General features: G+C 53.6%; 1 protein-coding gene across 2 annotated transcripts in view; it reads left to right on the forward strand.

Annotated features, from left to right (window-relative positions):
• The window catches only part of UBAC2 (UBA domain containing 2), a 160975-nt gene extending 155584 nt beyond the window's left edge, over positions 1-5391 (forward strand). For both annotated transcript variants that reach the window (XM_082700827.1, XM_082700828.1), the window contains one exon: positions 4224-5391. In XM_082700827.1, coding sequence (XP_082556953.1) covers positions 4224-4331 — 108 coding nt within the window. In that variant the 3' untranslated portion in view covers positions 4332-5391. The remainder of the gene's footprint in view (positions 1-4223) is intronic.
• The last annotated feature ends 7451 nt before the right edge of the window (positions 5392-12842 follow it).

Here is a 12842-nt window from a genome sequence, read left to right on the forward strand (position 1 = left end):
GGAGCAGCCGCGCCCCGACCCAGCCCCTCTTGGGTGGGAAGAGACTCGTCACAGCAGGCAGCACTTCCTGGGCACCTGTCGGGCACCAGGTAGCAGGCTCGGCCCTTCCCACGAGTGTCCCATCCCCAGCTTGGGCAACAGCGCGAGCCTACCGCCTTCGTTCCCTGTGTCGCTGCTTCGCGTCCTTTTTGCCTGGTTATTACCCACGTTCCTAAGCCCAGGATGCGGTTTGATCTTCCCTTGGGTGTATACTGTTCGGGACACTAGGAGAAGCTTACAGATACACTTTTTTAGTGTAATGAATGGTTCAGTTTTCAAAAAGAAGAACTGTTAACATTATTTCTACTTCGTAAGTTTCTTCACCTGGTTAGAGTTCAAGGTCATTCAGCGGGGGAAATCCTCCAGTCACACTTGTCTTCTCACCCTGAGAAGACGCAGGAAGCTCTCAGCCAGCCTTGGTGAAAGGGGCCCTGTTGCCCGCCGTCAGAGCCAGCAGGCTCTTCAGTGAGCGGCCAGTTGTCGAAACCAGCGCCGGTGCGTGTGGGATCGTTCATTTCTGAGAACACAGACGGGCTCCCCAGGAAACCCCACAGGCAGAGAAAGCTTTTCCTTCACACTGACGTTGCTCGCATACCCGAGGACACAGCTGGGCCATCGCAGACCTGAGCGGTGCCCTCTGGGGTGGCCAGCACTGGACCAGCCTGCAGGGTGGTCGCTGCTGCTCCGTCTTGGTGGCCCAGGTGGCCACCCGTCATCAGCGCCTTCCAGACTCCAAACCACATTCCGAGTCGATGCACGGAAGACTCCAGGACCAGCGGGAAGTTGCGGCCAGCAGCTCCCCCTGCTCCCAGCGTGGGTCCGGCTCACACGCCGTCAGCTCCAGATGGTGACTCGGGATCCGTCAGACGATTCCCGCTGGCAGGTGCGAAGAAGCCGGCTCTGCAGCGCTGCGTGGCGTGCGGAAGGTGCTGGAGTGCTGGTACGTCGGGAGCGGCGCGCGGACATGGGCGAGAACAGCCACGGGGCTGGGCGGCCGTGAGCTCGTGGGTAACAGAAAGCAGAGGACCTGCCCACCTCCTCTCCGGGCAGCGTTAACGCCACTAAAGAGGGTGGTTCTTAACTGGAAGTCACGGGAATAAACATGGTTAAAGCTTATTTCAGTCCAGGGAACAGCGTGGGAAGGATTGCCTGGATTGGACGTGCGTCCAGCCCAAGTCCCGGAGCGCGTGTCCCTGAGCGTGCCGGCCGGGGCTGGAGCAAGCAAGGCGAGCCACGCTCAGTCTGAAGTCCCCAGGGAAAGAGGCAAGTGCGGATTCTGGTGATCAAATGGCAAAACTGATGCTTCATGTCTGTGGAGCCTGAAACAGATGATCAGGCAGATGCCTTGAGTGTTAAGAGTGTTGTGGTCTGTAGGCCCGGCCCCTGCTCCTGCTAACACAGGATGTCATCAAGACATCTGACTACATCTTGCCACTGAGGGATACAGTGGTGACATGTGGAATGGACAGAGACAATATGAAGTGGGTTTTTAAATGGTTAAAAATCTCTAAAAAAATTGTCAGCTAACGACTCGAGGACAAAGGGAGGTCTCGAATGCGCTCTGGGCCCGTCTCCAACTTTGCCTGCTTGGCATTTTCATCAATAATAACGTGAGGGACCTTGTAGAAGTTCGCTAATCAGACTCGGGAATGACACAGTGTTGAGGGAGCTGAGTAACCTAGGAGACAACAATTTAAACTGAAATCCATTTTGGTTATCTAGAAAATGACCAGAGGCCATTTAACGGAGATGCGTGTGGTCCTGACTCCAGGAGAGCAAGTACAGCTTCCGGGGTAGGAGTGAAGCCTGGCTTGAGAGCCTTTCGGGTGAAAATACCTGAGTGTTTTTAGCAGGCGTCGGCGTAACTGGCTACACCCGTGTGATGTGGCTGCACGCGCGGGAGCACGGGCACACACGCACGCGCACACGGACCCGCTGCAGACTCGCTCCCCGCTGCACTGAGGGCCGCAATGCCAGGCCGGCGGCGGGCCTCGACGCGAGCACTGCACTTGGACGTGTCAGGTCCAGAGATGCAGGAATGACTAAAGCAGCCGCGGCCTTTATTCCCTTGTTCTAGAAGGCTTACAGCACAGTGGCAGGGAGCGGCCCTCCCTGCAGTTACAGGGAAAAGTCACAACCGTGGTGAACACAGGACAGAGGTCAGTGGAGCCACAGAATTCTCTGGGGCTCCTTCCAGTCTGGGAGAATGGGAAAGGACCGGGCACCTCTGGAGCCTGCAGGTGAAGAGGAGCGAGCCAGGCCAGAGGAGGAAGCACCAGCAGGGAAGGCAGGGCCGGGCTCCACAGGGCCTGGGCCAGACCAGGAGTTGGGGTGCTGGCCTAGAGAAATAGGGGAGACTGGGGGGGCTGCCTTCAGACACTCGAAGCGCTTCACGCAGAAAAGGGAAGAATAGGGTTGTCGTCTGTTATTTCAAAGGGCAAGATTAGGACCTTTGACGTCCCACGGAGGGCAACTAGTGAGAGGCAGAGTCTTCTTGGATTGAGGAAGAACTTTGCATCCCAGCCGGTTAGTGGGTAGTGTGTGTGACATTCTGGGGAAGGTGGTTCTTTCCTTGGGCAGGAAATGAAAGCAGAAGATTCCTCCCAGTCTGTCCGCACTGTCCATCAGCCTGGGACATGGAGCTGGTCATCGCCTGTGGGACCTTGGGTCTCCCGCGTGTGAGGGCTGCGCTCGGGGACGGTCCTTTTCCCAGGCCCCGGCTGTTCCCGTAGAGAACAGCTGTCAAATGTCTCTGACCACAGCCCACAGTAGGAAACACGGCACACGGCACACATGTGTGTGCCTATGGAGAACTGAAATGAGTTCTATGGAAGAAAGACCCTCACTACGTGCATTTTTTAATGCTAACCTTAACCCACTAAGCGTTCATGATGCACAAATAAGAGATAACAGCCTGCATCTTTGAGAAGTGCCCCTGCCTGTGCGCTCCGTCTCCCCAGGATGAACCTCTTTCCCAAGGCTCCGTGAGGGACGAGGGCTCGGGCCATTCAGGCAGTGCAGAGAAGTGACCCCAGCCTCCTCCCCTGCCCTCTCCCTCCCCCTCCCCCTCACTTTGGCTCCTCAACGCCCTGCTCTCCCTGCCCTGCTCACGCACACCCGACTCCCCGAGTATCAGGTACTTTCTTTCCGCTTCGTACCAAGCGCGTTGTTTTCCACAGGAGAGGTTAGAAACGGTGACCAAGTTCTCAGTCCACAAAGGCCTCTTTCACCCACATGTGGTGAAAATCTCAACAGTTTGTGTCACTTTTCATTACATATTATTGCAAATGTATATCTCAACAAAAGTACAAAGAAGAGCTTCCTTTGGCTCGTCTGGGGTCATAAATATCTTTATGGCACATTTCTAAATGGGAAAGTAGGTTACCAGCAAACTCGAGTGGCACTGCCCGCTTCACTGAAAACCGTATGCGCGAGCACAGGAAGCCTCTAGTCACAGATGCGGGATTTGTGGTCCAGAAAACGCAAGCCTCATCCTCCCTGCGCTCGATGACCCTAGCCACCTCCTTCCCCCGGCTTCTGCCCCAGGCCTCACCCCCTTTGTGTGTGGTTCTCTGCTGCTGCCCAGGAGCCCCCCGCCCTGCCCCCCAGCCAGAAACTTAGCAAATGCCGCAACTCACGTGGAAGGTTAACAAACGAGGTGTGGGCACCCAGGGGACCCTCTCTGGCTGGGTGGTTCCAGGAACCTGCACGCGCTTTTGTCACAGGTGTCTCCCAGCATCAGGGATAATCTTCTGTTAAGCGACTGTGCTCTTATGCAAGGAAACATGACTTGAGTTCACAGGAATGGGATTTGATACCGAAGGAGAGTGCAAAGCCATGTGAGCACTGGGCTGCAGGAACAGACCGGCTTTCCCGGCAGCATCCTGGGGACTCATCTACCCACTGTTCATCCCGGCAGGTCCCCGGACCCTGGGGTGCTCCTTCCTTGTCTTTAAGATAGGATTAAATGAGATAACTGTACTTGTTAGCTATATGGTAAGCACTTTGAAATGTCATGCCCGTTTAACATTTTTTTAAAAAAATCAGATTTCACCCTACAATGAAAATTAGGGTTCTTGTTTTGTTTTGAAAACAAAACCCTCGTAAGGAACATTTCGGGAGCTGGTGGGTTAGTAGTCGAGTCACCGGCCTCATTGGGTTTCCGGTTGTGTTTCTGTTTCCAGGTTGCCCGGCTCATGGAGATGGGATTTTCCCGGGGCGATGCTCTAGAAGCCCTGAGAGCTTCGAACAATGACCTGAATGTGGCCACCAACTTCCTGCTGCAGCACTGAGGGTCCTGGACAGCTGCACAGACACTGGCCGAGCGGCTGCCCACCCCCAGCGGGCTCAGCCCCACCACCAAGGCAGCCCGGGCCCCCCCGCGCCCTCCCTGGCTGACCTCCAGTGCTCTCGTGGGCCTGCGGTGGTCCCTGTCGCTCCTCCCGTAATTCCAAGGCCATTACCGTTTTTAAAAAGTCTCGAAAATAAGTTTGCCATTAAGTCAGCATGTATTTTCTATCTTTATTTTTTTATGGGGCATTTTCCTGAGTTTGGCCAACCGTCACCTATGCCTGATGTGTTTAAGCTGCATTAGAACTGCAGATTTCTGTAAGCAACTGAATAGCACCCCAATGGGAAGTCCTTGCTATTACCATATTATTATTTTCACTGTACTGTGTCGGCCTACATTAGAGCTGATCATAAAGGGGAAAGGAGAATGTTATTCAGGAAGAAGATGGCAAAATACTCCTTACAGACTTTTCTCATCACTGTTTTTTTTTCCCTCAAATTTGCTTTCCAACCCCAGTTGGCCATTTGGTGTCCCCCTTTCCCTGGGGGGTGAGCAGTACGGATCTGCTGCACTCGGTCTGGGTCAGGCCTGAGTGAGGAGGGAGAAGCAAGAGAAGCAAACCCTATCCCACACCGTTCCAGCCCATTTCAGTCCAGGGAATCTTTCTAACTCCTCCCCCTCACTGCTATTACAGAAAGTAATGATGATCAGGTCCCAATGTAAGGTTCTAGAATACTCTATGAAACTTAACTGGGGTTCCTCACCCTCAGAATATGTACAGTTAGCTCTCAGGCTGGGGGTGATAACAGGACAGAGAGCGCAGGGGGGTTCCCTAGAGCAGGGCAGGGCCCCGCGCTCTGGCTGTCGGGCTGGCGCGGGAGCCGCAGGAAGGAGTAAGGCAGGGGTGGGCCACGGCGAGCACGCAGGGGACTACAGCAGGGGGACCGTTGAGATCAAAGGCAATTATGACTCTCGTGTTCTGTGAAAGGAGCAGAAATGTATCAAATTGATGCAAATTTGGACAAGTGTAATACTTATAATAAAGTTTTTAATGTGTTTTACTTTGTGGTATTTTTTTATTAGACTTACCTAAATAAAATTTTGTTCTAAGCTGCATAATTTACCACTAGTTTTTTGGGTGTTTTTTGTTTCTTTTTTTTTTTTTTTTTTTTTTTTTTTTGCCAATGCTGCTCTTTCTTCAGAAGATTCGGGTGCTTTTTTTTTGGAAGTGAGAAAAGTCCCTTTGTTCCTGGCCCCGTGAGGCCCCATCCTTAGGCTTGCTGGGGCCCTCAGGCTGCTCAGAATGAGAGCTGAGACGACTTTCCGGGAGCCCAGCTGGTCCCACGCACAGGCCCCGATATTGATCTGAGTCTCCCCACATCAGGCTGTCGGGCTGGCGCTCGCGGGCCGAGCATCCCCAGCTGCGTTCACAGGCCAGTGGCTCATAGGAGACAGGCTGGGTGCACTGAGGCACGTTCAAGCAGGAACATCTCAGCCAATCCGCACCCACCCTCTGGCCCTCCCAGGAGAGCAAGGTGCGTGTCCGGTTTTTCCCGACTCCTGGCCTCGGTGCCAGCAGCCTCCAGCCGCCCATCCTTCCCACGCAACTGCCAGGCCTTTTGCCCCCTTGCTCCGCCCCCGCCCTCCAGATCATCCCAATCCCGACCGCCCCCCAACCCCGCACACACCCCTGACTCTTCAGCCTCAGGCACGTTGTCTGGACCGCTCTGCCGTTCTGTCCCAGGCCCGCTGCCCTCCCTGTGGATTCTAACCCAGCCGCGGCCGGCGATGGCAGGAGCTTGAATACCCGAAAACAAGCCCCCTTGTTAAGACCCCCAGCAATCCCTCACGCTGACAGGACCCCTAAAGAAAAGCCTGTTTCATGCGTCAGTGTAGAGTGACGCATGCCAGAGGGGGGCATCAGCGAGCCATTTGCATTGGTTTCCTAAAGTCTAGAAAAGATGATGCAGACTTGACTTGGTGTGAACAGTAATAGACCAGGCCTAGTTTCCAAACAAGCAGATTCCAGACTGCAGAGAGAGGAGGAAGAAGGAACCCCCCCCCTCCCGCCCCCTATCCCCTCTTCCCAAATCAAGGAAAGTCTACTTTTTTTTTAACAATATGCTAAAAATATTTTAATATATCTAGTATTTTTTTTTTAATAAGGAAAGTCTACTTCTAAAGTCCTGACCCTAAATCTAGACTGAGTTTGAGATTAGGGGAAAAAAAAAAAATCAGGGAAATTGAGCATAAAATTGTAAACATGTTCCTGCACCACCTAGAATTTTTTCAGAGCTCAGGTTCCTGCGGCAGTGGTTCTTCAGTAGAAACAAAAGGGTCTACACCATGAACTTGACTTTTTTTTTCCTCCAGTAAGCTGACGTGGTCTTTCATTCATGGGAATCAAAGGCTCGTTTTCAGAATCGCCCAAGCCCTGTAGCATGTTTGTAAAGTCAAAATTGGCTTTCTGGCTCAGACTTACATTTTAGCTCTGAAACCGTAGTCTTGCACGTGAGAAGACTGGCCAGAATCACGCGAGTTTGCTCACCTGCTGGATATGGTTGTATCTGAGAGGAGCCACAATGGCTAATGGCCTCTACAGGATGGGCATTTCGGGCAGAGGTTGGGGGAGGGGTGCACCTGGTTCGGGTCTAGGGGAGACGGGGTGCCAGGGAAGTGGTCACCAGAGGGTGAAATGGATCTGGAAAGAGGCAGGGGTTAGAGACCTAGGTTGGGAGTCCTGCTCTGGGGATCACGGAGGAACGCAGGTGACCAAATAGCGAGAGAGGAAAGAAGAGGGTGAATTTCCTGCATTTCTAGCGGGGGAGGGGAATGGAGAGGACCAGAGACTGTGTAGGGGGGATCAGGATGGTGTCACTGCTGGACAAGGACAAGGGGAGAGGTAGTGTCAGCCCCGCCGTGGTCGGCCCAGAGGACAAGAGCAGGAACACTGGACAGGACGAGAGCAGAGATCAGCTGTGTGCACTGGTCCAGGAAATACGGGGAAGGAAGGGGACAGGGAGCTATTCCTGGGTCAGCTTGTAGGTCAAGGTAGCCAACCTGGTGACGAGAGACCCTGCCTGAGCTCTAGGCCCAGAAGGGTTGTGATCAGAACCGTGAGGAGGGCTTGGCCTTGGGAACCAGGAAGAACGTTCTGTCCTTCAGAACCAGAGAAATGAGACAATGAAGGAAGCTAGAGGAGTCATAAACTTGGAGCAAAATTGAAGAAGGTTCTGGTAGTTTCTGGCTTCTTAATAAAGAAGGAAATGAGGATGAGGGGCCTGAGGTGGGGCTGGGAGCTTGAGGAGAGTGGATAGAGGCTTGGGAAACACAAAAACGCTGTATCAGTCACTTGTGTTTCTTGTGTCCGTGAGCCCTGGATGCCGTGGGAATTCCAGAACCTTGAGAGATGCAGACGGTGACTTGGGCAAGTCCCAGAAACTAGCCCCCGAGCTCTGGCCCTCCTGCTGCCTTCAGGCCGGCCCTGACCCGTGCCCTCTGTCTCTGTTCTCAGCTGCCCTGGGGTCTGTGGAGGATGCCACCCTGTGCCGCCAGTCCCCAGACACCCACCTGGTCCTCCCACGAGGACAAGAGTGCCTGGGGGACCCTGGCATTGCTCCAAGGCCAGGCAGGGGGGTGTCACCCAGTGGCCAGACCCAGATGTCTCGGGGTCTCTGCTTTGCTGCTGCAAAAAGAGAAGCGCCAAATGGATCGCAGGGGGACCCAGCAACCCACAGCGGCTCATGGTGCTCAGAACCCACAGAACTCCACATCGGGGCCCGCCTGGGTGTGTACACACCCCACTCCGTCCGACTCGCCCCGGCCTCAGCAGCGCCGCCGACGAGGCTCCTGCAAGCAAAGCGGACCCTTTCCCTGAGTGTGGCATCCTGACTTTGGGCCGTTCCCAGGCTCCTAGAATGGTGGAGCTGGAAGGGGACATTCATCTGGCCTGAGCCCACATTAGATGAGGAGGTGGGGTCAGAAAGAGCCCGGTGCCGGGGAACAGGGGCAGATGGGCTGGGAGCTAAAAGCAGCCTTCCTGTGCTGCCGAGGGCCTGTGCCCCAGCCCTCAGCCTGTTCCCAGGGAAGCCCCCCAAAGTTAGCATCTCTCCCTCGGGCTGCTCCAACCCCGGACTCTGGCATCCCGCTGGGGATTTGAGCCCCCTGGCAGTCTGCAGGGGCCAGAGGAGGACAGAAGGAAAGATCGATCTGCTCATGCTCCAGACTCCCCTGGGGACGGTCCTGATGGCCAGGCTCCTGCCCTGCTCCCCTCAGCAATGCCTGGTCGGCAGGTCCCCCTGCGTTCCTCTGCTGGTCCTGCCGCCCTGCTGTTGGCACAGAGAGGGCAAGCGTCCGAGGGCAGCTCAGGACGCACTCTTTCATTGCACGAAGCCAGGATTCCTCGGTGGGGCCAGAGCTGTCTTTCCAAACCACAGAATGTGCCAAAATCCATGGCCACCTAGCTCTCCCCACTTCAACATGTGTCTGCGCAACCACAGGTGCTCTCCCCACACTGCACAAGTTCAGGATGCTGTCCTTGCAACCTTCCAAGGGCACCTGTGGGGACGATGCAGTGTCTCCCCCTGGGGTTAACCTGGCACCGCAGACAGGCCCCCTTTTGAAGGCGGCCAGGTGGGACCCGAGCTGCAGGCAGGATTTAATGCCTTTGGGACCTTTAAACAGAGGCTGTGGGTTCCTGGGTTGTTGGCTCCTAGAGCCTTATTCTGAGCGTGGCCCCTCGGTGAAGTGCGAAGACTACAGATGTCAGGCGACGGTGAGGGCCTGTGTTGTGGGGGGAGGAGGGGGTCCCCGCTCCTTGCTCCCCTTCTGGTCCCCCTGCCCCTTCGGAGATGTGCTATGCCTGCAGGTGGGAGAAGCCAGTTCCCCGAGCCCAGCTGGCTGACTTTTCTGTTTTACATTTATTCGTGGGGGACCCGGGTCAGTTTTGTTCTTTTGCTGTGTTATCAGCTGTCTGTACAAAGATCTTACTGTCAGATTACGTAATGATGTTCGCCAGGAGGACCTCATTGTATCAAGAAATGCTCCGTCCTGCACTACCTGGCAGATTTTGGAAAGCCCTTATTTCTGTCCCTAGGAGCTGACCCCGGTCTTCCACATACATCAAGCTGCAAGGGTCCCAGAGGGCTTTTCAGGACAGGCCAAGTCTTGGCACACCAGTGCGTATGGCAGCTAAGTGTTGCCCCCCCAGGAGGTGGGGGGCCCTCGTCCCGTCTGGGAAGAGACAGCCTGGATGGGAACAGAGCAGCAAATAGAGCCCAATACCTGCCAGCCTCTGACTGTCGGAATGTGGGGCCATTTTAAATATTGATGGACTGTCTACATTCAGAGCTCAAAACTACTCAAGAATAATAAAAACCAGTTTGAGGATATAATTGTTTTGATTTGAGGCAGAGGAAGGAAGCAGAGAGGACTGGGGGCACCCAGAGTATCTGTTTCACTGCTGTTTCTAGAATCTTACATAGATGCTCTAGGCACAGCTTTGTATTAGGAAATATTCAATAAAAGTTGAAATCCTCCAAAGATATCTTGCATCCCTCTTAAGGGCTTGCAGACTTCTTCTAGATTTTTTTTTTTTTTAGATTTTTTTTTTTTTTTAATTTAGTCAGAGAGAGAGAGCGAGAGCGAGCACAGGCAGACAGAGTCAGAGGGAGAAGCAGGCTCCCCATGGAGCAAGGAGCCCGATGTGGGACCCGATCCCAGGACGCCGGGATCATGACCTGAGCCGAAGGCAGCTGCTTAACCAACTGAGCCACCCAGGCGTCCCAGACTTCTTCTAGAACTTTAGACCGGGAGGCTTAGTGCACCCCCTCCTTTGGGAGCACCCCAGACCCCCTAGTGGACTGTGACCACAGCCTACAGGCGTGAGAACCCCGGGGAACTTCTCTCACTTTGCTAAGGTGGGGGACAGAGCACAGCATTTCCTCAGGGCTCACCCACGGATTCTGATGCTTTCCGGGAGATTCCTGTGTGGTCTCAAACCTGAGCCCTCCTGTCCAAAGCTGGTAGATACCCTCCAAGAGCACCAGACCCAGGCCCACGCCTGGACACTGATGTCTGGCCTGGGCATGGGCTTTGGGTGGAAATGAATGCACCTCGGTCCTCCGTACGCTCCCAGCCTCTGCACGTGGGGTCCAGAACCGTCCACCTCAGGGAGATGCAGGGAGCAGATCTGCCGGGACTAAGGGAGGGGCTGGCTCCTGGGGCTGGAATCAGGGGCCAGGGCCAGGAGGCAGCCCCTGTCAGATGGGGAGGCAGCATTTCCCACAAGCCCAGCTCTGTAAGTTATGGTCTGGGGGCACCTGACGGCTAACCGGGGATTCTCCTAAGCGGGGGAACCTCCAACACCGAGGGCTGAAAGAACCATAATCAGCCTCCCCCCAACGCCCCTCAAGGGCTGTGCTACGGGCTCCGCCCCAGCTCCCCTCACCAGCCCCAGGCATCATCCAGTGAGCGGATGCCGGACAACGAGGACACAATAATAACACACAATCTCTAGGGACACCTGGCTGGCTCAGTAGGAGAAGCATCGGCTCTAGATCTCGGGGTGGTTAAGTTGGAGCCCTACGCTGGATGTAGTGATTACTTAAAAATAAAATGAATTCAAATTCAAAAATGAATATTGTTTAATTTACACACATAAAATATAGTGAAATTTCTACCCTCTAAGGGAATGGCCTCTATTTTTAATACAAATGCAGAAGCTCTCCCGTCTTAAGTTGGGGACGGGTAGTAATTCGGGGAATCCTGGAAAGCCGCCAGCAGACCCTGTGCGTGAATATATATGTACTGTCTATAGAGCCCATTTATTAAATATTTTAAGTGAAAGCATGCCAGTGGAATCAGTGCACCAGTCTTCTGGTGTTAACGTATTAGACCTTTTCTCTCTTTTTTCTTTTTTTCAAATTATAGTTGTACTGGGGATGCCTGGGCGGCTCAGTTGGTTAAGTGCCTGCCTTCGGCTCAGGTCAGGATCCCAGAGTCTTGGGATCGAGCCCCACGACAGGCTCCCTGCTCAGCGCCCCTCTCCCCCAGCACATGCATGTGCATGTGTGCGTTCTCTCGCGGGCGCAAAAATAAAAATACTTTTAAAAAATTAAAATTCTCAGCAGGGAGCCTGCTTCCTCCTCTCTCTCTGCCTGCCTCTCTGCCTACTTGTGATCTATCTGTCAAATAAGTAAATAAAATCTTTGGGAAAAAAAAATTAAAAATAAATAAATAAATAAAATTTTAAAAACCACAACCTGCTCATAGTTGTACTGATTAGACACTCGTGTCTTTTAGAACCCACCCGTATTGCCTTGTCTGGGAGTCCCAGGTCGGATTTCTTTCTCGCAGCCCGCAGGAGGACCCAGTGGAGCAGTCAGAATGCGATTCGTCCGGATTGTTCCATTTTTCTAACGTCTCGTAATTGTCACCCTCACCCCCCTCCTGACGGCAGGCGCGGTTTGGTCAGCAGTTCACCTGCACCAAACCTGCGGAAGCATTCCTTGCAGCTCTTATAAAAACAACCCCTTCTTTCCGCCTCTGTACTTGTCCAGTTTATACAATAATTCCTTATATTATTTGATTTCGCTAACAGCTAAGGTGAGAGTTTGGGGACAGGCGCAGCCGTCCCTCGGGGAACGCAGCACGCGCTGGTGGGGACAGAAGAACATGTTGGGCACAGAGCCTACTTAAAAAAGTAACTAAATAAAATACAATGTACTTCACCAGAGATTCGTCTCCATTGTCTTCCTCCTTCTTGTGTATCTTCACTTTCAGCCTCTTTTCTGATTCCTTTCCTTCAAGAGTAAAACTATCACAATTTCTCTTTGGCTAAAAAAAAAAAAAAAAAAAAATCCCATTCCCTCATCCCCTCCCCCCTCTTTGATTTATCCTTAAAGACCAGTCTCTTGAGACATATTTGGACACGTGCTGACCCCGGGTCCTCAGCCTGCTGACGTTTGGCTTCTACCCTCCCTGGCTGGCGTTTTGTCAAACACAGGGGCCCTCCTTGGGCTGCTGGTCGCTTCCTCCTTGCTCCTCCTCCCCCTTGGCTTTTGTAACATCACACTCCCGGGTTTCCCGCCACTTTTCAGTCGCTTCAGTTTTTTTTTTTTTTTTTTTTTAAGATTTATTAATTTGACAGAGAGAAATCACAAGTAGACAGAGAGGCAGCCAGAGAGAGAGAGAGAGGGAAGCAAGCTCCCTGCTGAGCAGAGAGCTCGATGCGGGACCCGATCCCAGGACCCTGAGATCATGACCTGAGCCGAAGGCAGCGGCTTAACCCACCGAGCCACCCAGGCGCCCCACAGTCTCTTCAGTTTTGAAGCTGCTTCCCTCCCTACCTGTGAGCGTTCCCCGGCAGTGCTTTGCCGGACCTCTGTATTAACCAAGCCTTCTTACTTTCCGCATTCTTCTGCTCTGGCCTCCAGGTCCCTGCTGAGCCTGCAGGGACGGCCCCTCCTGGGGTTACCCAGTCCCCAGGGATAAGAAAAACTCCCTCATTTTC

Source organism: Mustela nivalis (assembly GCF_964662115.1).
Source record: "Mustela nivalis genome assembly, chromosome: 15".
Classification (NCBI taxonomy): domain Eukaryota; kingdom Metazoa; phylum Chordata; class Mammalia; order Carnivora; family Mustelidae; genus Mustela; species Mustela nivalis.